The sequence below is a fragment of the Pristiophorus japonicus genome, chromosome 17, assembly GCF_044704955.1.
Source record: "Pristiophorus japonicus isolate sPriJap1 chromosome 17, sPriJap1.hap1, whole genome shotgun sequence".
Taxonomy (NCBI): domain Eukaryota; kingdom Metazoa; phylum Chordata; class Chondrichthyes; family Pristiophoridae; genus Pristiophorus; species Pristiophorus japonicus.
Genome location: NC_091993.1, coordinates 117716447 through 117744229, shown reverse-complemented (window position 1 = coordinate 117744229; position 27783 = coordinate 117716447). Strand labels below are relative to the sequence as shown.

Genomic DNA, 27783 nt, shown 5'->3' with positions numbered 1-27783 from the left:
GACCAGTGGAAACAACCTCTCTGCTCTCCTAGGATGCTGAGGGTTGAAATCGCGAAGGTACTGGCCATAATATTCCAATCCTCCATAAATACAGGGATGGTGCCAAAGGACTGGAAAAGTGCAAATGTTACACCATTGTTCAAAAAAAGGGTACAGAGATAAGCCCAGTAACTATAGGCCAGTTAGTTTAATTTCGATAATGGGAAAGCTTTTAGAAACAGTAATCAGGGACAAAATTGTCACTTGGATAGGTGTGAATTAATTAAGGAAAGTCTACACAGACTTGTTAAAGACAAATTGTGTTTAACCAACTTGATTGAATCTTTTGATGAGGTAACAGAGAGGGTTGATTAGGGTAATGCGGTTGACATAGTGTACATGGATTTCCAAAAGGCATTCAACAAAGTGCCACATAATAGGCTTGCCAGCAAAATTGAAGCCCATGGAATAAAAGGGACAGTGGCAGCATGGATACAAAATTAGCTAACAGGAAACAGAGTAGTGGTGAACGGTTGTTTTTCAGACTGGAGGAAAGTATACAGTGTTGTTCCCCAGAGGTCAATTTTAGGACCACTGCTTTTCTTGACGTATATTAATGACTAGAAGGTGGGTGTACAGGTCACAATCTCAAAATTTGCAGATGACAAAACTTGGAAGTATAGTGAACAGTATGGAGGAAAGTGATAGACTTTAGGAAGACAGACAGGCTGGTGAAATGGGCAGACACGTGGCAGATGAAATTTAACACAGAAAAGTGTGAAGTGATAGCTTTTAATGGAAAGAATGAGGGAAGGAAATATAAACTAAATGGTACAATCCTTAAGTGGGTGCACAAACAGAGAGACCTGGGGATATGTGTGTAAAAATTGTTGAAGGTGATAGGGCAGGGCAAGTTGAGAAAGCAGTTAAAAAAGCTTCAGGATCCTGGGCTTCATAAATAGAGGTAGAGAGTACAAATGTGTGGAAATTATGAACCACCTGTACAAATCACTGGTACGGCCCCAACTGGAGTACTGTGCCCAATGTTGGGTACCACACTTTAGGAAGGATGTAAAGGCTTTAGTTAAGGTGCAGAAAAGATTTACCAAAATGACCTCCGTCCGTGCTGTAAATTTCTATGATTCTATATGATTCCAGGAATGAGGGACTTCAGTTATGTTGATAGACTGGAGAAGCTGGGGTTGTTCTCCTTAGAGCAGAGAAGATTGAGGGGAGATTTGATAGAGGTGTTCAAAATCATGAGGGGTCTGGACAGAGTAGATAAGAGAAAATGTTCCCATTGGCAGAAGGGTCGAGAACCAGAGGATATAGATTTAAGGTGATTGGCAAAAGAACCAAAGGCAGTGCAATAAAAAAGTTTTACGCAGCGAGTGATTGGGATCTGGAATGGTGGAAGCAGATTCAATCTTATCTTTCAAAAGAGTTGGATAAGTATCTGAAGGAAAAATATTTGCAGGGCTATGGGGAAAGGGCAGGGGAGTGGGTTTAGCTGAGTCGGCACGGGCTCGACGGTCTGAATGTCCTTCTTCTGTGCTGTAACCATTCTATGATTCTAATACAGCTATTCACATTGTGTAACTGCAACTACTAGTACTCTTATCCAAATTGAAGGAAGAAAAAAAAAAATGCAGTGAGAGAATACGAGCATCTCAATGTAGCATGGATATGGGCACAAGGGAGAACATAAGAAATAGGAGCAGGAGTAAGCCATTTGACTCCTCGAGCCTGCTCCACCATTTAATAAGATCATGGCTGATCCGATCATGGACTCAGCTTCACTTCCCTGCCCGCGCCCCATAACCTTTATTCTCTTATCGCTCAAAAATCTATCTCTACCTTAAATATATTCAAAGACCCAGCCTCCACAGCTCTCTGGGGCAGTGAATACCACAGATTTATTCCTTCTCATCTCAGTTTTAAATGGGCGGCCTCTTATTCTGAGACTATGCCCCCTAGCTTTAGTTTCCCCCATGAGTGGAAATGTATTCTCTGCATCCATCTTGTCCAGCCTTCATTATCTTATATGTTTCAATAAGATCACCTCTCATTCTTCTGAACTCCAATGAGTACAGACCCAACCTATTGTCATAAGTCAACCCCCTCATCTCCGGCATCAACCTAGTGAACCTTCTCTGAACAGCCTCCAATGCAAGTATATCCTTCCTTAAATACGGAGACCAAAACTGTACGCAGTACTCAGGTGTGGCCTTACCAATACCCTGTACAGTTGTAGCAGGACTTCTCTGCTTTTATACTCTATCCCCCTTGCAATAAATTTTGTTACCATTATATTTCGTGCTAGTCTACTTTCATAATCAATCTTCCCTCTCTATTATTTTTTTAGTCGTTCTTTGCTGGCTTTTAAAAGTTTCCTAATCCTCTGGCCTCCCACTGGTCTTGGCCAGAAGTGGTGATGTGACCAGTTCCGCATTTAACCTAAAGCTACGTTAAAATACCAACGTGAAAAGTATAAGGAAGGCCTACATTTTAAGGCTCCAAGTTTCCACACGCGGCAAAACAGGCGCCCCTCCGAGCTGGGCGCCCGTTTTTCGCGCCGAAAACGGCGACTGAAAAAAAACGCGGTATTCTCGAGCGCCTTGCAGCTCGATATCTGCTTGGCGCAGTGCACAGGGGGCGGAGCCTACCACTCGCACCGATTCTGTAAGTAGGAGGGGGCGGGTACAATTTAAATTAGTTTTTTTGGTGCCGGCAACCCTGCCGTCGGTCGGTCCCGACGGCAAACCTCTGCCTGAAAGGCCTGCCTGAAGCACTTTCACACAGGTAGGAACATGGTTTTCTTTGCTTATAAATTTTTATTCAGGTTGGATTTATTTGGATAATATTTGTATAAGTATAACTAAGGATTTATTGTAGAATTCAATGACTTCCCTTTCTCCCCCCCCCCCCCCCATCCCTCGTTCCCAACGCCTAATTTGTAACCTGCGCCTGATTTTTTAATGTGCAGACAAGGTTTTTTCAAGCGTACAAAAATCTTCACTTGCTCCATTCTAAGTTAGTTTGGAGTACGTTTTCACTGTGGAAACTTTCAAATCAGGCGTCAGTGGCCGGACACGCCCCCTTTTGAAAAAAAAATTCTGTTCAAAAGTGAAACTGTTCCACCTGACTAGAACTGCAGAAAGCTTAAATGTGGAGAATTCCGATTTCTAAGATACTCCGTTCTCCACCAGTTGCTCCTAAAAATCAGGAGCAAATCATGTGGAAACTTGGGGCCTAAGTGTGCACTTGATTTTAAATTCTGAAGTACCAATACAAGAAACCAAGATCAAAAATTATCAGCACTGATATATGAACTGTTTCAGACTCACTTCATTTGTTTTACAATGGTACTTTTTCCAGATTCTCCAGCACCTGCAAAGAAAAAGAAAATTGTGACCGTCACATCTCAGTACCTTCACACAACCTTGTAAACATGGCTGCAACCAACATGACACACCACAAAACCTTCAATGTCATCACTGAGGTATATGTAAAGGATAATGGTGCATACTTGTTCTCAGAATAAATCCATCTGAACTATGAAACTGCTGGCGACGTGTCAAAAGTGGCAATAATGGTGGAAGCAATTTAAGGTAATGAACACCAAGAATCATACAAAACAGCAGTGGCACGCCTAATATTATTGAAAATCCTAAAGCTCAGGAAACAATTATATTTTTCAATGTGTGGTTAGCATGTATTTGGAATAGCGTTCCATGTGGGTAAACTGTAAAGTCATGTTTAAATCCTGCGATTATCACTGTTTGAAAAGTTGACCCAGATACAGCTTTCTCTCCTGACGTGAGATGTACACAAGGCACTATAATGTTGTTACTAATACAAGGGGCCGGATTTTGTGGCCAGTGGTGAACTGTTATACTTGCACTTGCTCATAGACTTCCTATGGGCTTACGTATTAGAAGTTCCTTTTAGCCAACTACTGAAACAGCATAGTAACCTCAAAGGGGCAATTGAGAGGTGTGAACAAAGCAAGTAACTGTATCTCCTTAACCAGATTGAAGAATCGTTAATGAACAGCGCAGAGTCTGAACCAGGAAGTGTTAGAGTATTTCATTCAATGTCAAATCAGGTACAGAAAGCTAGAGGGGGAAGAAAGATTGGATTAAGAGTGCTAAAAGAGACAAAGAAAAAGTAAAATCATGTTTTTTTAAATCTCCAATAATAATTAAAATCTGAAAATTGAGATGCCACACTTGCTAGAGTTAATTTTCAGTGCCAGAGGGGTTATTTTGGTAGTAATTATGACTTATCATGCCATTAAAAAAATTACATAAACTGAAATGAACAAGCCCCAACTTTTTCTGGGACGTTTAGTGTGAATATCAGGCAAGTACAGCAACTTCATGCTGTTCCATGTGGAGTCCCTCAGTAGGCTACCATTCTCGCGCAGTTTTTGGAGGAGCAGAGCATCTCAGACAGCAACTTCCTGATTTACACATTTAACTGCGTATGTGCAGTCACTGGAAGTTGCTGTTAGCATCACTGCTATTTATGCTCCAAAATCTGGTCTAATGAGTCCTTACAGCAGCATTCAAACACATTTGGAAATACTACAGATTATTCAAAGACAAACTTTACTGTTTATTCTAACTGAAAACATATTTTTAATGTACACTTTGATCAAACCACATGGATCCTGGCCAGGTAATGCAATCAATGGAATTAACTGAAAAACCATTTTCAAAATATGACTTGTCACTTTCAAATATATCACTTATTCTGCCAGCTTTCACAAGCATGAAGTGGAAAAACACAATGACAATTGCATTAATTAACATAAGAAAAACTACAAATCACACAGCTGGAGTGGGGGCTGGGGGTATAGGTGTTACAACAAAATAAGACAGCTAGTTGTTAAATTTGGTCCTTTTATTAAATGGAGCTGGTAATTGTCAAGTTAGAACTCCTGTTTATTTATTGGAGATCACCAACCATACTTCAATATCTTTAAACCAGATATGAGAGTATACATTTCTGCCTAGGCCCCAAGCTCTAGAATTTCCTCCCTATACCTCTCCACCTTGCTCTTCTCCTTTAAGACGCTCTTTAAAATATACCTCCTTACCTGTCCCAATATCTTCTTGTGTAGCTCGGTGTCAAATTTTGTTCGATAACACTCCAATGAAGCGCCTTGGGACATTTTACTATATTAAAGGCGCTACATAAATGCAATTTGTTGTTGATGGGGTATGAGGGACAGGGGATAACACTCCTGCTCTTTTAATAGTGCCATGGGATCTTTGATGTTCACTTGAGAGGTTAGATGGGGGCTCAGTATAACGTCTCATCCGAAAGACAGCACCTCCCTACAGTGCTGTACTCCCTCAGTACTAGTGTCAGCCTAGATTATGGGCTCGTCTCTGGAGTGGGACATGAACCACAACCTTCTGACAGAGACAGGAGTGCTACCACTGAGCTACGGCTAAGCAGGGGAATGCGGACTAGTTTAACTCCCCTTTGCCCAGGGGTAGGGGCCAATTATAGTGCCCCAACTGAGTGGCTGCTTTTCTAACACATTATGCCCCAAGTTTCTTCCCTACTCTATCCGTGTTCCCCCTTCAGCAAGGGGTATGGGGGAGGGTGGGAAAGAAGGGCAATGTAGCTGTGTATCCAACTGGGAGGGGACAGGGTGGGATCGACTCTCTTTCCCCACCCCCGTTGCGTGGCCTTCATCCAGCCCATGGCTCAACTTCATGCCAGGGCAAAAATTGGGAATTAAGAAACTCCAATGCGCCGTCCTGTGTCATCACTTGTATGGTCTGTGGTGATGAAACTGGGAGCCGGTCTACTTGGGTCACTGTCTACTTAGGCGACGACAGGATAGCAGCATTCTCAAGAATAAACTTTCACTTTCATAGTGCCTCAGGACATTCCGAAGTACTTTACAAGAAATGGGTCACTTCCAAAGCAATGATTTTAATGCAAAGTGTGGCAACCAAAATGTTTCCTGCTCTTTAAATATTGCCTTGAGATCTTTTAACATACACCCAAGTAGGCAGATGGAGGCCTTGGTTTAATGTCTCATTAGAAAGTCAGCAACTCCTCAACAATGTAACATTCCTGTACTTTAGCATTGCACTGAAATATCAGTCTAGACTATGTTCAAATCTGTAGTGGGACTAGAACCTACGATCTTTTGATAGAGGAATGAGCGCTATCAACTGAGCCGAGCTGACAAAGTGCCTTCAGATGATTCAAATAATGTAATCATCAGAGCAATAAATGTGAAACTATCACCAAGTGTTCTTTGTGCAGAAGGAATGCTGACATAAGATCAAAAGATCAAAGAACTACATATTGCATTGGTACCATATTCTGTTCTATAAAAGGCACCTTTCTATGATAACCCCTTTTTCCCATAAAACTGTAGAGGGTTTCACCAATAATCTTGTATTACAAAAATAGTTTTACTTGAAAGACCTCTGGGTATTCTGGAATCCAGCTAGTTTCTACTTTAGGATACATTTCTCAGCACTGGCACAAAAATAACCAAGCTCCTTATGCTTTGCAAAAACCACATTGTTGGTCTGTAAGGGTGGGGTCTCCTCACCGAGTTCCTCCAATTTCATGTGGAAACACTTTCTAAAAATTGATTCTCTGTGTAACATATTTTACAGTTATGCTGTAACTTATCTCAACACTGGTTTAACAATACTGTACTTAACAGTACTTAGTCGAGTAGCTGTCAGTGCTTGGAGTGAGGATGTTGCCACGACGCCTTGTACTTGTCCCTCTGGCGTCAAGGTGTTGATGACAAGGTCGCGTTCTAGGCATTTTGTCAGGAGCAGGGTACCGCTGGAGTTGGTTTTCCCTACATAATCTCTGCCGATCACGACTTCCCAGAGGTCTATGTCCTTACCGACTCTGGCGTTGAAGTCGCCGAGGAGGATCAGTTTGTCATTCGTTGAGGCTCAGGGCAGAGATTGTTCGAGAATGGAGTAGAATTTCTCTTTGGCCTCATCTGTTGAGTCGGGAATTGGGGCGTACGCGTTGATAACAGTGGCACATTGATTCCGGGATAGGGTGAACCGGAGAGTCACGAGACGTTCGCTTATCCCGCAGGGGGAGTCGCTGAGGCGGCCAACCAGCTCGTTCTTGATGGCAAAGCCAACTCCATGGAGACGGCGTTTATCTTCTGCTTTGCCTTTCGAGAAGATGTAACCACCACTTTGTTCTTTGAGCTGGCCTTCTCCTGCCCACCGGATCTCGCTTAGGGCGGCGATGCCGATGTCCTCTGCCTGCTCCACGAAGACATGCAAGCCATGATCCTGACCAACGGATCCATCACAGACCCAATCCACGTCCGGACCGGGGTCAAGCAGGGCTGCATCATCGCACCAATGCTCTTCTCGATCTTTCTCGCTGCAAAGCTCCATCTCACTTTCAACAAGCTCCCCGCTGGAGTCGAACTAAATTATAGAACCAATGGGGACCTGTTCAACCTTGGTCGCCTCCAGGCTTGATCCAAGATCGTCCTATCCTCTGTCATCGATCTACAGTACGCGGACGACGCTTGCGTCTGCGCACATTCAGAGGCCGAACTCCAAGCCATCGTCAATATCTTCACCGAGGTGTACGAAAGTATGGACCTTACACTAAACATCCGTAAGATAAAGGTCCTCCACCAACCTGGCCCCACCTCACAGCACTGCCCCCCCACCCCCGGTCATCAAAATCCACGGCACGGCCTTGGACAACTTTGCATACCTCAGGAGCCTACTATCAGCAAGGGCAGACATCGACGACGAAGTCCAACACCGCCTCCAGTGTGCCAATGCAGTCTTCGGTTGCCTGAGGAAGAGAGTGTTTGAAGACCAGGACCTCAAATCTAGCACCAAACTTATGGTCTACAGGGCAGTTGTGATACCCGTCCTCCTGTATGGCTCAGAGACGTGGACCATATACAGCAGACACCTCAAAGCGCTGGAAAATACCAGCGCTGCCTCCGCAAGATCCTGCAAATCCACTGGGAGGACAGACACACTAACGTCAGTGTTCTTGATCAGGCCAATATCACCAGCATCGAAGCACTGACCACACCTAACCAGCTCCGCTGGGTGGACCACATCGTCCACATGCCTGACACGAGACCCCCAAGGCAAGCGCTCTACTCGGAAATCCTACACGGCAAATGAGCTGCAGGTAGGGAGAGGAAACGTTTCAAGGACACCCTCAAAGCCTCCTTGATAAAGTGCAACAACCCCGACACCTGAGAATCCCTGGTGCAAGACCGCCCTAAGTGGAGGAAGAGCATCCGAGAGGGCGCTGAGCACCTTGAGTCTCGTCGCCAAGAGCTTGCAGAAACCAAACGCAGACAGCAGAAGTGGTGTGCGGAAAACCAGACTACCCACCCACCCTTTCCTTCAACCACTATCTGTCTCACCTGTGACAGAGACTGTAATTCCCGTATTGGACTGTATAGTCACCTGAGAACTCACTTTTAGAGTGGAAGCAAGTCTTCCTCGATTTCGAGGTACTGTCTATGATGATGACTTAATAGTAGCTGAATATGGTAAATACTTTGTTGAAAAAGTTGGACATTTCCTGTTCATAAATATATATATTTAACACCTTACAATAACTTAAACAATTGACTTCTAATCAAAAGTGCAGACTTCTTATCCTTTCCTCTGCTGTCTTTAAATATAAATCCAGTAATGATAAGTAGATCCATGTGTGGATGAAACACAAACTAGTCCTCAAAAAGAGGGGAGGGGACGGGAAGAAAAGGGAGGGGAAGGGAAGAAAAGGGAGGGGAAGGGAAGAAAAGGGAGGGGAAGGGAAGAAAAGGGAGGGGAAGGGAAGAAAAGGGAGGGGAAGGGAAGAAAAGGGAGGGGAAGGGAAGAAAAGGGAGGGGAAGGGAAGAAAAGGGAGGGGAAGGGAAGAAAAGGGAGGGGAAGGGAAGAAAAGGGAGGGGAAGGGAAGAAAAGGGAGGGGAAGGGAAGAAAAGGGAGGGGAAGGGAAGAAAAGGGAGGGGAAGGGAAGAAAAGGGAGGGGAAGGGAAGAAAAGGGAGGGGAAGGGAAGAAAAGGGAGGGGAAGGGAAGAAAAGGGAGGGGAAGGGAAGAAAAGGGAGGGGAAGGGAAGAAAAGGGAGGGGAAGGGAAGAAAAGGGAGGGGAAGGGAAGAAAAGGGAGGGGAAGGGAAGAAAAGGGAGGGGAAGGGAAGGAAAGGGAGGGGAAGGGAAGGAAAGGGAGGGGAAGGGAAGAAAAGGGAGGGGAAGGGAAGAAAAGGGAGGGGAAGGGAAGAAAAGGGAGGGGAAGGGAAGAAAAGGGAGGGGAAGGGAAGAAAAGGGAGGGGAAGGGAAGAAAAGGGAGGGGAAGGGAAGAAAAGGGAGGGGAAGGGAAGAAAAGGGAGGGGAAGGGAAGGAAAAATAAAGGAATGAATTGCATTTACATAGTGCCATTCATGACCACCGGACGTCTCAAAGCGCTTTACAGCCAATGAAGTACTTTTGGAATGTAGTCACTGTTGTAATGTGGGAAACGAGATAGCCAATTTGTGCACAGCAAGCTCGCACAACCTGCAATGTGATAATGAGCAGATAATCTATTTTTGTGACGTTGATTAAGGGATAAATATTGATTAGGACACCAGGGAGAACTCCCCCGCTCTTCTTCAAAATAGTGGCATGGGATCTTTTACATCCACCAGAGTGCGCAGACGGGGCCTCATCCGAAGTACAGTGCAGTACTCCCTCAGCTCTGCACTGGAGTATCAGCCTGGATTTGTGTGCTCCAATCTCTGGAGTTGTACTTGAACCCACAACTTTCTGACTCAGAGGCGAGTGTGCTGCCAACTGAGACATAGCGAACACGTGTAATGAGATCTGTGCACATATTCGCTAGATTTGCGTTGACCTATTCTAAATGGACAGGGTCCCATGTTTAAAAATCACTAAAAAAATCCACAATTTAGTACCTTTAAAGAATTGCTTAGGCAGTACTTTAAACCTAGAATTTTTTATCAACCCTATTGTTCAATAATATTGGTACGTCCACCCTTTTCAAATCAGAGCTCCAAGCAATCTTATCAAGCATTTATTTGTATTAGCACCTATGCTTTTATCTAAATCCCACAAATCATGATTCTTGTTGCCAAAAATAGATCTTGTTGCTGGAAAATATTCTGCCCAAGCATTTCACTGGATCCTTTTGTTGAAGTTCGAGGTCACAGCACAGTAACTAAAATCATAATATAAATGTTAAAATGATTATGTAACATTTGTTGGCTGACCTTTTATAGAACTGCCATCTTAATATTCAGAAAGGCAATTCATTTACATAATGATGACTATTAGATTGAATTTGGAGGAACTTAGATTTTGAATTATACAGGTAAACTGAATTGACACTTAAAACCAAAGCAACAGGTATCATATAACACCTTCGGATCTTTTTATTTTGTTAAAATCACATGTACCAAGATATATATGGCAAAAACTTAGTTCCATCAAGATCGGAACATGAACAAGAACAGATCACAATACTGTCAGACCATTTTCAGCAGACAACAAATGTTAATGAAAACTAGCCATTCAATTGTGTCCTTTACAAAAACCAGAACTGAGAGTTATACTGCTCAGGAAAGGGATGAGCAAGCTGGGTCTCTCCTTTCTTGAAAAGAGAAGGCCGAGAGATGGCCCAATAGGGGAAGAGCAAAACTATAGGTCATCAATATAAGATAGTCACCAAGAAATCAAGTAGAGAATTCAGAAGAAATTTCTTTACCCAGATAGTGGTGAGAACGTGGAACTCACTACCACAGCAAGTCGACGCAGCGAATAGCATTTAAGGGGAGGCGAGGCAAGCATATGAGGGAGAAGAGAATAGAGGGTTATGCTGATAGTTAGATGAGGAAGGCTGGAGGAGGCTCGAGCGGAGCATAAAAGCCGCATGGACTGGTTGGCTTGTGCCTGTGCTAAATATTTTATGTAATTCTATGTAAAAAATCCTCCATTTTAGTGTTGAAAATCGAGAAACTGGACATTATTCTAGTTTTTCAATAGCACAAGTACAGCCATATAAAATGCCACTGCATCCAAAACATATTAATATTTACATCCTAATTGTGTAAAGCATAAAATAATTTATTTTAGTTGCATTCAGCACTAAGTGTTTGGGCATCTTTTACTATGAAACAGATTTAGATGAGATTTAAAATGACAGAATTTTACAGAATTGGAGGCCAGTGTATGGTAATGTATTGGTGGTTATGTTACTGGACCAATAATCCAGAGAACAGAAGTTCAAATCCAAAAATGGCAGGATGATAATTTAAATTCAATTAAAAAAACAAAATAAAAATCTGGTATCAGTAAAAGTGACCATGAACTCTGGCTGAAGATAGGAAGGGGAGTATGGTACAGTGCAGTAGTGTACTACCTGGTGTGGGATGACACCATATAGTCCAGAAAGGAGATTGACCTCTATGGGTGTTCTCAAATTGTGAAGGGGCACCAATCAGCATAAACAGTCTTTCCCTGTTCACCATCCAAACCATTCACCATTTAAAAAATCTCTATTAAATCTCCTCTTCGGCTTCGCTGCTCAAGTGAAAAAAAAACTAGTACCACAAGTCTCTCAACTATAGCATCTCATTCCAGATATCATTCTGGTGAATGGATGCTGTACTTTATATAATGGGGCATCCAAAACTACAATGCTCAAACTGTGCTCCAAAGAACGTCTTGTATAAATTTACAATTACTTCACTGATGTACTCCATTTATAAAAGCGTTTTACAGCTTTATCTACCTGCACTTGCACTTTTAGGAAATTATGTATTTGAACCCCGAGACCTGTTCAGCCACATCTTTCAGCATTTTTCATTGAGTATACTCCCATTCCTTTCTTTTTTATCCAAAAAAATTACTTTACACTCATCCACGCTGGATTGCATCTGCCACCAGTCTGCCCATTTCACTAACCTATATCTTCCTGAAGTCTTTTACAGCTTCCCTCATTGATTACCAAAACCTTTACTTTTGTGTTATCAGTTATTTTCATTGTGTTCCCTATATCTAATCCAAAGCCATTCTACAGATTTGTTACATGATAGGTGGACAATATTCAGAGTGACACAAAATTTATAACCTATAAATTCTGTTTTCCATTTAGCTATTTCAAGTTTTGACATCTCTGAATATAGTTATATGTTCTGGATGCACGATTCACTACTTAATTTGCAGAACATTTTTACCACTGTACAGTGTTAGCAAATATATTACGCTTACTGCTACACCACAGGCACAGAATTGAGTCATTATCTCTCTGGGTACTGCATGTGATCAATCATCATCATCATCATAGCCAGTCCCTCGGAATCCAGTTCTTTGGTGGCTGAACAGTGCAATACGAGCGCCGCAGACTCCGTCACAGGTGGGACAGATAGTTGTTGAGGGAAGGGGTGGGTGGAACTGGTTTGCCACACGCTCTTTCCGCTGCCTGCGCTTGATTTCTGCATGCTCTCAGCGTTGAGACTCGAGGTGCTCAGCGTCCTCTCGAATGCACTTCCTCCACTTAGAGCGGTCTTGGGGATGTTGCACTTTATCAGGGAGGCTTCGAGGGTGTCCTTGTAGCATTTCTGCTGCCCACCTTTGACTCATTTGCCGTGAAGGAGCTCCGAATAGAGCACTTGCTTTGGGAGTCTCGTATCTGGCATGCAAACTATGTGGCCTGCCCAGCGGAGCTGATAGAGAGTGGTCAGTACTTCAATGCTGGGGATGTTAGCCTGGATGAGGACGCTGATGTTGGTAGCCTGTCCTCCCAGGGGATTTGTAGGATCTTGCGGAGACATCGTTGGTGATATTTCTCCAGCAACTTAAGGTGTCTGCTGTACATGGTCCATAACTCTGAGCCATACAGGAGGGCAGGTATTACTACAGCCTTGTGATCATGTGATCAATAGCAGGGCAATAAGTAACCCAGTTTCATAGCTCAATAATATACTGTTACTTAGATTAACATTTTGTAACTCCTGGCTTTAAAAAGAAAATGCAACTAAACTTGCCCAAAAACAAAATGTGATATATACACAGAGAACTAAAGTGGACCCAGCACTGACTGCTGAAGTCCATCACTTCCAACCCCCCCATTTTCTAAGAAGCGCCCGTTTATCCGAACTCTTTTGTTCCAGTTTGAAGCAAATCAGATCTAAAAATGTAAGAAACAATAGACTTCAATCTTTTATCTTTGGTAGAACTGTGGGAATTGCAACAATAACATAACATCCAACAAATTAAAAGATTGAGTGTAATTTTGTTACCTACATAGGGATATCATTTTTAATTGGGACAGACAACAGGAACACGAGTGGCAGCATTCAAGTCCTCTTTTTCCAAGCAAGACATGGCATCAGTATACCATACAGCCCCTCGAGCCTGCTCCGCCATTTAATACGATCATGGCTGATTCGATCATGGACTCGGGTCCACTTCCCTCATTTCAGTTTTCCTTATCTCAATTTCTCCTCATCTCAGTTTTAAATGGGCGGCCCCTTATTCTAGTTCTAGTCTCCCCTATCAGTGGAAACATCCTCTCTGCATCCACCTTGTCAAGCCCCCTCATAATCTTATACGTTTCGATAAGATCACCTCTCATTCTTCTCAATTCCAATGAGTAGAGGCCCAACCTGCTCAACCTTTCCTCATAAGTCAACCCCCTCATCCCCGGAATCAATCTAGTGAACCTTCTCTGAACTGCCTCCAAAGCAAGTATATCCTTTCGTAAATATGGAAACCAAAACTGCACGCAGTATCCCAGGTGTGGCCTCACCAATGCCCTCTATAACTGTTGCAAGACTTCCCTGCTTTTATACTCCATCCCTTTTGCAATAAAGGCCAAGATAACATTGGCCTTCCTGATCACTTGCTATACCTGCATACTATCCTTTTGTGTTTCATGCACAAGTACCCCCAGGTCCCGCTGTACTGCAGCACTTTGCAATCTTGCTCCATTTAAATAATAACTTGCTCTTTGATTTTTTTCTGCCAAATTGCATGACCTCACACTTTCCAACATTGTACTCCATCTGCCAAATTTTTGCCCACTCACTTAGTCTGTCTATTGTCCTTTTGCAGATTTTTTATGTCCCCCTCACACATTGCTTTTCCTCCCATCTTTGTATCGTCAGCAAACTTGGCTACGTTACACTCGGTCCCTTCTTCCAAGTCGTTAATATAGATTGTAAATAGTTGGGGTCACAACACTTATCCCTGTGGCATCCCATTACTGATTGCCAACCAGAGAATGAACCATTTATCCCGACTCGGTTTTCGGTTAGTTAGCCAATCCTCTATCCATGCTAATATATTACCTCCAACCCTGTGAACTTTTATCTTATGCAGTAACCTTTATGTGGCACCTTGTCAAATGCCTTCTGGAGGTCCAAATACACCACATCCACTGATTCCCCTTTATCCACCCTATTCGTTACATCCTCAAAGAATTCCAGCAAATTTGTCAATTCATGCTGATTCTGCCTGACCGAGTTTTGCTTTTCCAAATGTCCTGCTACTGCTTCTTTAATAATGGACTCCAACATTTTCCCAACCACAGATGTTAGGCTAACTGGTCTATAGTTTCCTGCTTTTTGTCTGCCTCCTTTTTTTAAATAGGGGCGTCACATTTGCAATTTTCCAATCTGCTGGGACCTCCCCAGAATCCAGGGAACTTTGGTAAATTACAACCAATGCATCTACAATCCCTCGGATGCAAGCCATCAGGTCCAGGGGATTTATCTGCTTTATTTACTGATTGATCAAGTAGACACAGTCTTATTAAAGCTTATAGAACGACCATCATGAACTAATTGTAGAACATGCATGTACTACCAGACAAATTAACATAAACCTCTACTGTAGTTATAAATTTCAGTGAATAAATAATGAGTCATCTCCTCACTGTAACATGTGATGGGACATATATTTTGTCTCGATTTAAGCACTCTAAGTATAGGGAAGCGACTTGCATCAGTGTTTATATATGGCAGTGTGATTAGTACTCTCAACATGCTAGAAAGCAGGGTGTGACTTACACATGATAACTGGTCTTATTCTTTTGTGTTGCCTGATGACCGACTCTTTCAGCTTTAAAAAACTAGTTAATTTGCAGAATATTCTTACCAGTGTATTTATTTTTTACAATTGCAAGTTAATTAATTCTTTATGCTTGCTGCTGCACCGCAGGCACAGGATTCATATTGCTCTGGGGACTATCCAGGAATCAATTCATGTGAGAAATAACAGGGCCAATGGTAACCCATTTTCACAGCTCAATAACATGCTGTCACCTATATTAACATTTTGGAAAGCTGCTATTTTCAAAATGTAAACTAAAATTGCCAAAAAACAAACTGTAATGTCACTCTTCACTAATGTAGTTTAAGGAAGATTTTACATTTTTGTTTCTCTACCAGATTTTTTAAGTTCTCATATCTTAGATCATTGTCATTGATGAGACTCAACTCTCAGTGCCTTTTAAAGTATCTTCATTAGCCTTGATATCTAGTTTTCAGTAACCTGTCCAGGATAATGAACAGAACAACCTCTCTTTTAATTAATTCAGTTAATGGAATTGCAAATGTACTATGAATCCATAGGATTTTTCTTCTGCTTCCGATAAATGGTAAGCAGCATTGTTTTAGATAAAAACTAAAATAAGTCAGTTAAGGAATTTCCTCGTACTTTAAGGGTTAGAAGCTGGTCGGATAAGTCATAGCAAACCCCAAGAGATTTAATATATCTCAACACTTTATCAGACCATTGCTGGCTGTGAATACAGCAAAGTCCCTCCTCCCTAGCCATCCTATTAAATAAAAAAAATAGAAACTCAGACTTCAGACACACCAAATTAACTTGGATTCCCAGGGCCTTGCAAACCATTTTTCCATGTCTGAAGCTGCAGGAGACAAAAGAAATTACAAATCCTTAAGGACTGTTAGCCTTAAGGATCCATGCTTAACACCTACCTTACAAGTGTATGAAGCTGTTTTTACATTGCACTAAGGCCTGAATCAGTTGAACTGGCTCCTGATACTCTGGTCTCTCACAGCTGGTTGCAACATGAAAGTAAACTTGAAATGGCAGCTGGGAAGAACCATTTTTAATGAGGTCTTAGTGAATTCTGGCAAATTAATTTTCAGACTACAGCTGACTGAATGAGGCCTAGACATCACTTGCACTGGAAATGTAACAAGCCCTATAAAGGCCTGAGGTACTGTATCGTTGTCCAACTGTAGCCTCACAGGTAGTTTAGTTCACCAGTTTGGACCAAACATTTTGGTCTGGTACCTTACGGATTATAGTACTTTGAGCCCAACAAAGCACATTCTGCAAAACATGCATCAGGGCAGAACCTGTACTTGACCTGCAGGAAATAAAGAGGTTGCCTTTAATCATCAAGTTGCATCCAAAATAGTTACCAAATAGCACTTGAAGAATTAATATTTTCATGTATAAAGTTCAATATGTAAAACTATTCTTAGTAAAGCTGCAAGCATATTTTAAAAGTATTATTCAGTACTGAAAAAATAAGCTATCATATTTACAAGTTATTACTTCACTTCTAACAAGTCTGAAGCAATGTTTACTGGCACAATTTTTAAAATCAAGCTGTTGAGACATGTTAGCAGATTGCAATTTCAACTGGAATTACATTATTTAGCTCTTTTTTTAACAAAAAAAAGTTTATCACTATAAAATGGGCAAATGCTTTGAATAAAAGGGGATCTTTGGCTTTCTTTCCCCGTAATGAGATTTTATGGGGCTGTGAGCAAACCTTTCTAGTTGAAGTTGAAAGTCATAAATATACGGTCAATAATAATTTGGCTTCTCAGTTTACAGCAAGACTAAAAAAGATAATGGCCGGGAATTTGCGGTCCCAATGACGGCAAGTGGCAGCATTCACCATCATTCCCCCTTTGAAACGGACCGCAACTTCAGGATTTAGCGCATGCGCAGTCTAATATGAAAATCCTGAAGTTGTGGTTTGTCATTCACTGCTCCTCCACAGGCTGCGCTATGTTTTTCTCTCTTTCTAACTTTAAAAAAAAGTTAGAATTCTGCATTTTGATTGGCTGCTTAGACAGAATGTTAACATCACAGCAGCTCACACTATGGGATTCCCACTATACTCCGTTGATTTCAACTAAGCGTCGGAAATGTGTGAAGTTTACATCGGGGCTAGTGGCGAACGCCTTTGCTTCACCACTGACCGCAAATTCTGGGCCACTAATAAATTTTGATTGTCATTTTACACTCTAAAGATAATGCTGAGTAGAAAATCACGACATACTTAATTTACTACTAGCAGATCCCCCATGGTGTTGCTCACATTAATAAGTGGTTAGACTGTTTTCTAATTATGGTGTCATCAAGGAAAATGCAACAGTGTAAGTGTTACGGAAGTAAATACGACACGATACATTATTCGATAATTGTGAGCAGGACCCACACAATTCTATTCCGTAAGAGTTTGCCTTCAAGTACACTTCCTTGAGATCCCAAATCCAATTCCAGATTGACTTATTTCGGATTCAATAGACTACATCAAAAAATAAATTCCAGTGAGCCGCTTTAATGGCTATTTGCTTGGCTTTTCCATATCAGGCAAAATGAAAACAGAGTAATTGATAAATTCAGTAAACGATCAGTCTCATACCGGTTTAATATCTAAACCTGAGCGGAAGTTTGATAGTGACATAAAAATGCGGCAGATCAGTCACCCATTTTCAATGGAAAGGAAGAATCGGGCTGGGTGTATATCGCGCAGGCTATTACCTGTTTTAGGGTTCGGCCAAAGTTGCAAATTCTGCCCAATATCTTCTTAGAAAAGCTCTTGATTACAGCTTACCATTGAAGATTTTTTTTTAATAAAAGAAACCATGCTTGAATTCCCTTACTTTAAACTAATTTCAGTTCAATCTCTCTGGATTGAAGTCACTTGTTCTTCACCAGCAACCATCAGCAAGACTCAGCCATCTTTCTATTTCGCATGTCCTGGCTAGGTGAGCTGGATGGGTAAATGGCTTTTTCTCATTTTTACCTTGTTTTCTTATTAACAGTTTTCTGGACATTTTTACTATTTTCTTTGCAGGAAATCAGAAGTTACGTGTTTAAACAAACATTACACAAAGCACTAAATACTTTCATCTTCTCTCCCTTCCCTTAGCAATATTAACTGTCTGTTCTTGAAAACGTTGACTATTTGTATAGTTCCTAACCCTAACATTGCCTCACACTATCCTGGTTGAGGTCAGCTAACTCAGCAGAGATAAAGGATTAAACCCACTGACTGGATAAGTTGTTGAATTATTAGACAAGTTTTCTCTTTATTGATGTGAGTTTCACCAGACTATTAATCATATTATGCTATACATTAGAGAAATCGAACTTGACATTTTTAGATAGGTTACATCTACATCAAGAACTGGTGCAAATGAAAACAGAGGCATTCCTATCTTCAAGCAGTAAACCATGTCAATAAGCTGACAACAAAAGCTGACAATCATTTGCACTAAATATGCTCCCTATCAGTTTTATTTACAACAAAAAAATGTATCCTCCAGCTAGAAGTTTCCTTCTTGGAAGTATTTAAATTCCCCTTCAGGTGTGTCCAAATTGTGAACTCCTGCATTGCTGCTTCAAGGTTAGACCATAATATATCTCACCAGAATAGCTTAGAATGCAAGAAGAGAATTGAAATGGCTGGTTTCAATGGGAAAGGAAATGAACACTTCATAAATGCGTCATCTATTAAGTAGAGTTCTTTTGAAAAGTAGATGAAGGGGTGCTGTGTACCAAAATTACTTCTGTATTTTCCTACTCCTTTAAGTCTACTTCTTGTATGAGATTAATTAAAAGGGAGACATATTTATGGCTTTGACAGTTCAGAAAGAATTAATTCATTTCCACCTGTGGTGGGGGGGGGGGGGGGGGGGGAGAAATATTTTTTTTTTGTATTACAGTATGATGTTCATTCCCTAGCACATAAATGTGATCATGTGATCGATCACTGTACTTCCCATTTGTGAATAGAAAGGAGAACAATGCTGCAATGAATGAATAGAGCCCTCAGATATAGCCTAAAATGGTTGCAAATCTGACCAAAATCTGAAAAAGGAAGCATTTTGCAAATGTTGTCTCAAAATGAAACATGAGCCATTTTTCTGTAGGATATACAATGCAGAGTACCAGTAAGTTACATAAATGTCATTTATAAGCTATTTTCATTGTTATAGATAGCAAAAAGGAAAGAAAGCCAAATGAACAAGATTAAACATGAACGAGAGCAGCGTTACTTCATACAGTAGATTATATTTATAGTAGTCACTGGAATGTAAACTTTCAGCAAGGTCATTTCAGCAAGTGGATCATCTGAATCTAGCATCATAAAAAATATTGGCCCAACGCTCAGCATTCTCTCCTACTCCCTTCTACTGAGTAATTCATTTTTTTAAATCACAACTTGAGTAATTTTCTTGCAGTCATAGCTGCTATGGCAACTACATAATTAATTTTCCTTTCATATTCAATATAGCAAGACAAGATTAGATTATCAGGCTTCAGAACAGCAGCATTAATTAAAATGCTCATGCATTAATAACACCTTCTGCAAAGTTTAACTTTATTCAAAATGTTAACACGTTACAATAATTAAATCAAGGGAAGGTAGTCATTTTATTCAAAAATTTAAAGGTGACTATCAGTGTGTCCTTGGTGACAAACTAGTCATTAAGCCTGCAGATGGACATTTCCAAGCAAAGGGGCCAACATTGAAGAAATAGCAGAAATGAGTTACCACACCACTGGCCAGTTTACACTGTAGCACCTTGAGGTTCACCCATTTAGTTATAAAACAATATTCATATGAATCTGACTGTTCCCTGCAACCCCATCATATACACTGGGACCTATTTCATAAGGCAACATAGTGGGTGAGGAGGGGGGAAATAAATACTCAAAATGTGAACTACAACAGATAATGCGGAAGTACACAGCAGACCAGTCAACATCGAAAGAATAGAAACAGAGGTCAATGGTTTCAGCATAGACTCATCATCAGTTTTGAAGAATCTCCACCCAAAATGTTAATCGTTCTCATGTTCAGATGCTGGCAGACCCACTGCATATTTCTAGCATTTTTTATAATAATATTCCCCACACAAACCTACCACCCCTCCCATAAGATGGTTTTACTATAACATATCTTCTTTGCTGCAAATGTACCACTTTGAAAAGATCTTTCAGGAAAATCACACTGCATGTGCAATTATCCATAAGTGTACTATTTTGAGCGAATCCTGCAACAGAATTACTTACCTAGTTGCTAACATCACCATACAAGTTTAGCATACACTAACTAGCAAATTTTACTGAACCTCACGTGTCATACATCAGGAATACAACTCCTGTCTAATATGGATATCCCACAACATTGCTCCCACAGTGCACTATTCTAACCTCCTCCTCCCAACAGGGCAGTGCATTGGAGGGTGTAGAATTCTCCAAGTCCATGTACCGATCTAAGATCACACTGATTCCGCCCTGCGACATTTCATCTTCACCGACTTTGAAGTTGGCTGAGATTCCTGCTGCAGGCAGGGGCCCACTTTTAAATTTTAAAGTCACGGCCTGATGACTTCACCAGTGCCACAATGGCATTTTAACTTCCGCGTTCGGGAGGCCCACAAGGGGCCAGAAGACGATATGGTAAATTTGAAAATATAAACTTTTGAATGCTTGTGGGCCAGCAGGAACAGCAGTTCTCTTGCTGGCTCCACCAACGGTGATCAATCTTGATTCTCCCCCCACCTTACTTACTTTGCCGGATACTGTTTCAGTGAGTCCCGGCAGCAATCAAACCTCCCCCCACTTTTTTCCAATCCTGCCCGCTGGCGTTGATGTCATTCCAACTGTCTTTGGGCAGGAATCAGTTTTTGTGTGTTCAAATGAGGCTGAGCCTTGCCGCTTTGGCCCCCACAGCCCCAAATTCCCACCAAGTTTAAAATTGACCTCATCATGTAATGCCTGGCGCATTATTGTTCTGGTGATGTTGAGCTACGACGCTTTGAAGGCCACAAAGTCTGAATTAAGTAAACAGCCAACGGTCAGGTTTAATTGGGGTTTGGTCAGAACTCTCTAAATTGAAATATGCTAGTCATCATCATAAAGATAAAAGTTATTTCTGGATTGTTCTAGATGCATAAATATGCCTTTCTGGGTAGACGCAGTTTTTAAAATATTGTACACACATTGCTTCATACAAAAACATGATGAATGGGTCAAATTCGGCACAGAAACACTAATGTTTACTTCACCGCCTCAAAATTTTATATAGCTATTTTTAATAGTTCCAACTCCTAATTTAAAACTTGCTCAGCAGGACCTCCACTTAAAATCAGAGCCTTGAGCCATCATTTCCTTACTACTGCAACTTAGAACCTAATCCAATTTAAGATTGCATCCACACTTCTGATCACTAGTTACATCTTAGAATTCCTACTCCCGTTATTCCACCAAGCTCGTTGACTTCCACGTCACTGCTCCGATGCAAGAAGGCCCAATTTTTTTTATTCAGAAGATGTGGCAAGGCCAGCATTTATTGCCCATCTCAAATTGCCCTCGAGAAGGTGGTGGTGAGCCGCCTTCTTGAACTGCTGCAGTCCTTGAGGTTTGATACAACAAAGTGGTTTGCTGGGCCATTTCAGAGGGCAATTAAGGGTTAACCACAGTGCTGTGCGTCTGCAGTCAGTCACATATATGCCAGACCGGATAAGGGTGGCAGATACCCTTCCCTAAAAATGACATTAGTGAACCAGATGGGTTTTTACAACAATCCGGTAGTTTCACCATTACTGATACTAGATTTTTATTCCAGATTTATTTAACTAACTGAATTTAAATTCGACAGCTGCGGTGGTAGGATTTGAATTCAGGTCTTCAGATCATTAGTTCAGGCCTCTGGATTATTAGTTCAGTAAAGAAAGAAAGACTTGCTTTTATATAGTGCCTTTCACAACCACCGGATGCCCCAAAGTGCTTTATAGCTGTGATAATAACCAGATAATCTGTTTTTTTAAGTAATGTGATCGAGCAATAAATACTGGCCAAGACACCGGGGCAAACTGCCCTGCTCTCCTTCGAAATAGTGCCATGGGATCTTTTACAGCCATCTGAGAGGGCAGATAGAGCCTCAGTTTAACGTCTCATGCGAAAGATGGCACCTCCGACAGTACAGCGTTCCCCGAGTGTCAGCCTAGATTTTTTGTGCTCAAGTCTCTGAAGTTGGACTTAAACCCACAATCTTCTGACTCGGAGGCGAGGGTGCTACCCACTGACTTGACACACTAACATCACCCCAGTGCTACCATGCCCAACCACGGCCGGGCCTCACCCCGGCGTTCTTTGCCAGCTCGTATCCTCCAATTCTCGAGTCACGAGCCCCACATCAGTGGGTGGATAAACCTTCTCACCCCCCCCCCACAACCCGGCTCCCACCCAAAAAAGCCACCCTATGCAAAAGGTCTTTAAAACCGACCTCCTGGACCTCACCCTGGGTCACCTCCCCAAACTCGAATTCACAACTCTGCTCACAATCCCAATTGCCCGTCATTTTTTTTTTGGGGGGGGGGGGTGAGGGGGGGGGGGGTGAGGGGGGGGGGTGGTGAGGGGGGGGGGGGTGAGGGGGGGGGGGGGTGAGGGGGGGGGGGGGTGAGGGGGGGGGGGGTGAGGGGGAAGGGGGGGGTGAAGGTAAATATTGTAAATAGGGGTAAGTATTGCTAACTATTGTAAATATTGCTAAATATTAAAGGCGCAGGATGCCCAGCATCAGACCTCGGCCAAACACCAATGCCACAAACCTTTTGCACATAATAAAACTCGGGCCTGAGGCGAGATTTTATTTTTAAATGTGTGTTTTTTTTTTACCCAGCAGCAGAAGTTTGACCTCCCGGGACGATTTCTCGCCGTCTTCCCTCAGGTTGCGGTCGATCATTTTGCTCCTCGCCATCGCCGCCTTGTCCTCGGCGCTCATGGTGCAACCCATCCTGGCAACCGGAGGAGAACTGGTTGGGGTTGGGTTGGGGGTGGGGGGAGGGAATCCCAACAACCCCAGGAAGGCGAGCAGAAAAGAATAGAGACCGCGGATCGGGCCCGGATCGCCTCCCCTCACCACCTTCCTCTCCGCGGAGATCGACTTCAAGGCGTTGGCTTCCCCTCACAACATGCGAACAAAACAAAATCCTGAGGTGGAAACTGTAAGAGGAGGTAGTGGAAGGAAAGAAAGAAAAAAGTTTCAACAACAACGCCGCCGCCGCCGCCGCCGCCGCTCCCTCAGGCTTTTCGTCCGTCGCCCGTTAGCGCTTCAAACGCATCGCTCGAGTGCTTTGACAGTTAGCGTTTGAAAGCGGAAACTCCCCGTCTCACATCCTGGCCACCGCCATCGGAAACCGCCCGAGCACCACGGGAGTTGTAGTTCTCGCCCGTTGACATCCCACAGAGGCACCACGGGAGTTGTAGTTCTGGCCCGTACCCATCCCGCAAGGCCCCACGGGAGTTGTAGTTCTGATCCCCCCCCCCATATCCCTCAAGGCCCCACGGGAGTTGTAGTTCGCGCGGCCGCTCGCCATCCCACGAACGCCACTGCGAGAGTTGTAGTCCGCACCCGCAAGGCAAAAATCAAAGGTACTTTTTAATTATTATTGTTGTCAGCCAAGTTAGTGACTGAGGCAAGTATTAACAGGAAAAAATGTTGGAACTACTCAGCAGTTCAGGCAACACCTGTGGAGAGAGAAATATGAATCATATATATCAAAAGAAAAGGTTGAACATAAGAACAGGTGTAGGCCATTCAGCCCCTCGAGCCTGTTCTCCCATTCAGTGAGACGATGGGTGAACTGCGACCAAACTCCATATACCCGCCTTTGGCCAATATCCCTTTATACCTTTGGTCAACAGAAAACGATCACTCTCTGATTTAAAATGAACAATTGCTGTTTGCGGAAGAGGGTTCTAAACTGCTACCATCTTTTGTGTGTAGAAGTGTTTAATCATTTCACATCTGAAAAGTCTGGCTCTAATTTTTAGACTATGCCCTCTAGTCGTAAATTCTACAACCAGTGGAAATAGTTTCTCTCTATCTACCCTATCTGTTCCCCTTAATATCTTGAAAACTTCGATCAGATCACCACTTAACAATCGAAATTCCAGCGAATACAACCTTAATTTGTGTAATCACTCCTCGAAACTTAACTCTTGAAATCTGGGTATCATACTGGTCAACTTATGCTGCACTCCCTCCAAGGCCAATATATCCTCCCTAACGTGTGGTGCTCAGAACTGCTCACAGTACTCCAGGTGTGGTCTAACCGGTATTTTGTACAACTTAAAAAAACATTCGTTCATGGAATGTAGGTGTCGCTGGCAAGGCTAGCATTTATTGCCCATCCTTAATTGCCCTTGAGAAGGTAGTGGTGAGCCGTCTTCTTGAACATAGAAACATAGAAAATAGGTGCAGGAGTAGGCCATTCGGCCCTTTGAGCCTGCACCACCATTCAATAAGATCATGGCTGATCATTCCCTCAGTACCCCTTTCCTATTTTAACCGCTGCTTTCTGTGTGGTGAAGGTACGCCCACAGTGCTGTTAGGGAGGGAGTTCCAGGATTTTGACCCAGCGTCGATGAAGGAATGGGTTAGGATGGTGTGTGACTTGGAGGGGAACGTGGAGGCGGTGGTGTTCCCATGACCCCCCCCCCCCCCCGGCCTTTGTTCTTCTAGGTGGTAGAGTCGCGGGTTTGGGAGTTGCTGCCGAAGAAGCCTTGGCGAATAGTCTTGTAGATGGTACACAATGTAGCCATGGTACGTCAGTGATGGAGTGAGTGAATGTTTAAGGTAGTGCCAATCAAGAGAGTGGAGAGCATTAGTTCAATCTGCCACAGGCGAGAGAGTGGAGAGCACCAGTTCCCACTGCCACAGGAGAGAGAGTGGAGAGCACCAGTTCCCATTGTCACAGGACAGAGAGTGGAGAGCACCAGTTCCCACTGTCATAGGACAAGAGAGTGGAGAGCACCAGTTCCAACTGTCGCAGGACAGAGAGTGGAGAGCATCAGTTCCAACTGTCACAGGACAGAGAGTGGAGAGCACCAGTTCCCACTGTCACAGGACAGAGAGTGGAGAGCACCAGTTCCCACTGTCATAGGACAAGAGAGTGGAGAGCACCAGTTCCAACTGTCGCAGGACAGAGAGTGGAGAGCATCAGTTCCAACTGCCACAGGACAGAGAGTGGAGAGCACCAGTTCCCACTGTCACAGGACAGAGAGTGGAGAGCACCAGTTCCAACTGTCGCAGGACAGTGAGTGGAGAACATCAGTTCCAACTGTCACAGGACAGAGAGTGGAGAGCACCAGTTCCAACTATCACAGGACAGAGAGTGGAGAGCACCAGTTCCTACTGTCACAGGACAGAGAGTGGAGAGCACCAGTTCAAACTGTCACAGGACAGATAGTGGAGAGCACCAGTTCCCACTGTCACAGGACGGGAGAGTGGAGAGCACCAGTTCAAACTGTCACAGGACAGAGAGTGGAGAGCACCAGTTCCCACTGTCACAGGACAGAGAGTGGAGAGCACCAGTTCCCACTGTCACAGGACAGAGAGTGGAGAGCACCAGTTCCCACTGTCACAGGACAGAGAGTGGAGAGCACCAGTTCCTACTGTCACAGGAGAGAGAGTGGAGAGCACCAGTTCCCACTGTCGCAGGACAGAGAGTGGAGCGCACCAGTTCCTACTGTCACAGGAGAGAGAGTGGAGAGCACCAGTTCCCACTGTCACAGGACAGAGAGTGGAGAGCACCAGTTCCAACTGTCGCGGGACAGAGAGTGGAGAGCACCAGTTCCCACTGTCACAGGACAGAGAGTGGAGAGCATCAGTTCCAACTGTCACAGGACAGAGAGTGGAGAGCACCAGTTCCCACTGTCACAGGACGGGAGAGTGGAGAGCACCAGTTCGATCTCTCACAGGAGCATCCAGTCGTGCCCCAGTAACTGCCCCCAAAGGAAGTGGAGTGTGGAAATTGCACTCCGCTTCAATTGAGGGGTGGTAAGGCCAATTCTGCGGCGGGAGCAGGACTTCCACACTGGGGACTAAAATTCCCGGCCCCAGAAGGTTACCGCCCCCAAGATGGGAGCCTTGCGGGGAGGCAGAGGGGAGATGGGGGCGGGGGATGGAGGGGAGAGTGATGGAGGTGGGAGGTGGAGAAACCCAGGGCGGGGGACAGGAGGGGCCACATTACAGCGGAGGTCTGGGGGGAGGGGGGGGGTTGGTGAAGTGTGTTGGAGGGGCGGGCCTAGGGGCTCTGTGCCTCGGTGCGGGGAGTGTTCGGAGTGGGGTGGACGGGTTGACTGCGCAGATGGCGGTTAGTGGATGTGGTGTTGTTGGCGTCGCACGGGCATGGCTCCGGGGCTGGGCGCTCGACATCCGGGGGTGTTCGGCATTTGGGAAGGATTCTGATGGGAAGGGGCGGGTTGGGTGCCGGGGGAGTGTTCCCGGTGTTGGGTGGGTCCGGAGGCGGGCGGGGCGGGGGCACGGTCTTGGGATGGGGGGTGGGCTGTTTGGAGCTGGGATCAGGAGAGACTTCTTTACTCGGGGAGTTGTTGGCCTGTGGGTTTCCCTGCCACGGAGAGTTGTTGATGCCGGTTCATTGGATGTGTTCGGGAGGGAGTTGGATGTGGTCCTTGTGGCTGGGGGGGTCGGGGGGTGTGGAGAGGGTATGGCCGGGGGGTGCTGCTGGGGTGGGTGATCAGCCATGATCTTGTTGAATGGCTGTGCAGGCTCGAAGGGCCGAATGGCCTACTCCTGCACCTATTTTCTATGTTTCTCTGTTTCTATGTCCTGGATAGTGTCGAGCTTCTTGAGTGTTGTTGGAGCTACACTCATTCAGGCAAGTGGAGAGTATTTCATCACACTCCTGACTTGTGTCTTGTAGATGGTGGAAAGGCTTTGGGGAATCAGAAGGTGAGACACTCACCACAGAATACCCAGCCTCTGACCTGCTGTTCTTGCCATAGTATTTATGTGGCTGGTCCAGTTAAGTTTCTGGTCAATGGTGACCCCCAGGATGTTGATGATGGGGGATTCAGTGATGGTAATGCCATTGAACGTCATGGGGCGGTGTCGATAATCATTGCCTGGCACTTGTGTGACGCAAATTTTACCTGCCGTTCATCAGCCCAAGCCTGAATGTCGTCAAGGTCTTGCATCATAACTTCTACCCGCTTGTATTCTACTTCTCTCGATATAAAGGCCAGCATTCCATTAGCCTTTTTGATTATTTTCTGTACCTGTTCATGACTTTTTAATTATCTATGTACCTGAACCCCCAAGTGTCTTTGGACCTCCACTGTTTTTAGCCTTTCACCATTTAGAAAGTACCCTATTCTATCCTTTTTAGATCCAAAGTGGATGACCTCACATTTACCTATATTAAAATCCATTTTCCACAGCTTTGCACATTCACTTAACCTGTCGATATCCTTTTGTCAGATTAAGTGAATGGGCAGTTTAAGTAAACAGTAGCATGAAGTTAGTGCAGCCGATTTCACTTGATTACAGAACAATTAGCTTAGATATGCAGAAATAACAAATGTGCAACGCTTCACAATCTCTCTTTGCAATACTTAATGAAAAAAGGAAAGGACTTGCATTAATATAATGCCCTATTTTTGACCTCAAACTGACCTAAAGCGCTTTACAGCCAATTAATTTTTTTTTTCTT

General features: G+C 43.6%; 1 protein-coding gene and 1 long non-coding RNA gene across 2 annotated transcripts in view; one reads left to right on the top strand and one right to left on the bottom strand.

Annotated features, from left to right (window-relative positions):
* The window catches only part of LOC139228052 (guanine nucleotide-binding protein G(i) subunit alpha-3), a 45987-nt gene extending 22547 nt beyond the window's left edge, over nucleotides 1–23440 (bottom strand). The window contains exons 1-2 of the mRNA XM_070859198.1: nucleotides 22943–23440; nucleotides 3327–3369 (exon numbers count right to left, since the gene is read on the bottom strand). Coding sequence (XP_070715299.1) covers nucleotides 3327–3369; nucleotides 22943–23060 — 161 coding nt within the window. The 5' untranslated portion in view covers nucleotides 23061–23440. The remainder of the gene's footprint in view (nucleotides 1–3326; nucleotides 3370–22942) is intronic.
* Nucleotides 23441–23646: 206 nt separating this feature from the next.
* The window catches only part of LOC139228051 (uncharacterized), a 73730-nt gene continuing 69593 nt past the window's right edge, over nucleotides 23647–27783 (top strand). The window contains exon 1 of the long non-coding RNA XR_011587493.1: nucleotides 23647–23698. This is a non-coding gene — a long non-coding RNA (uncharacterized lncRNA). The remainder of the gene's footprint in view (nucleotides 23699–27783) is intronic.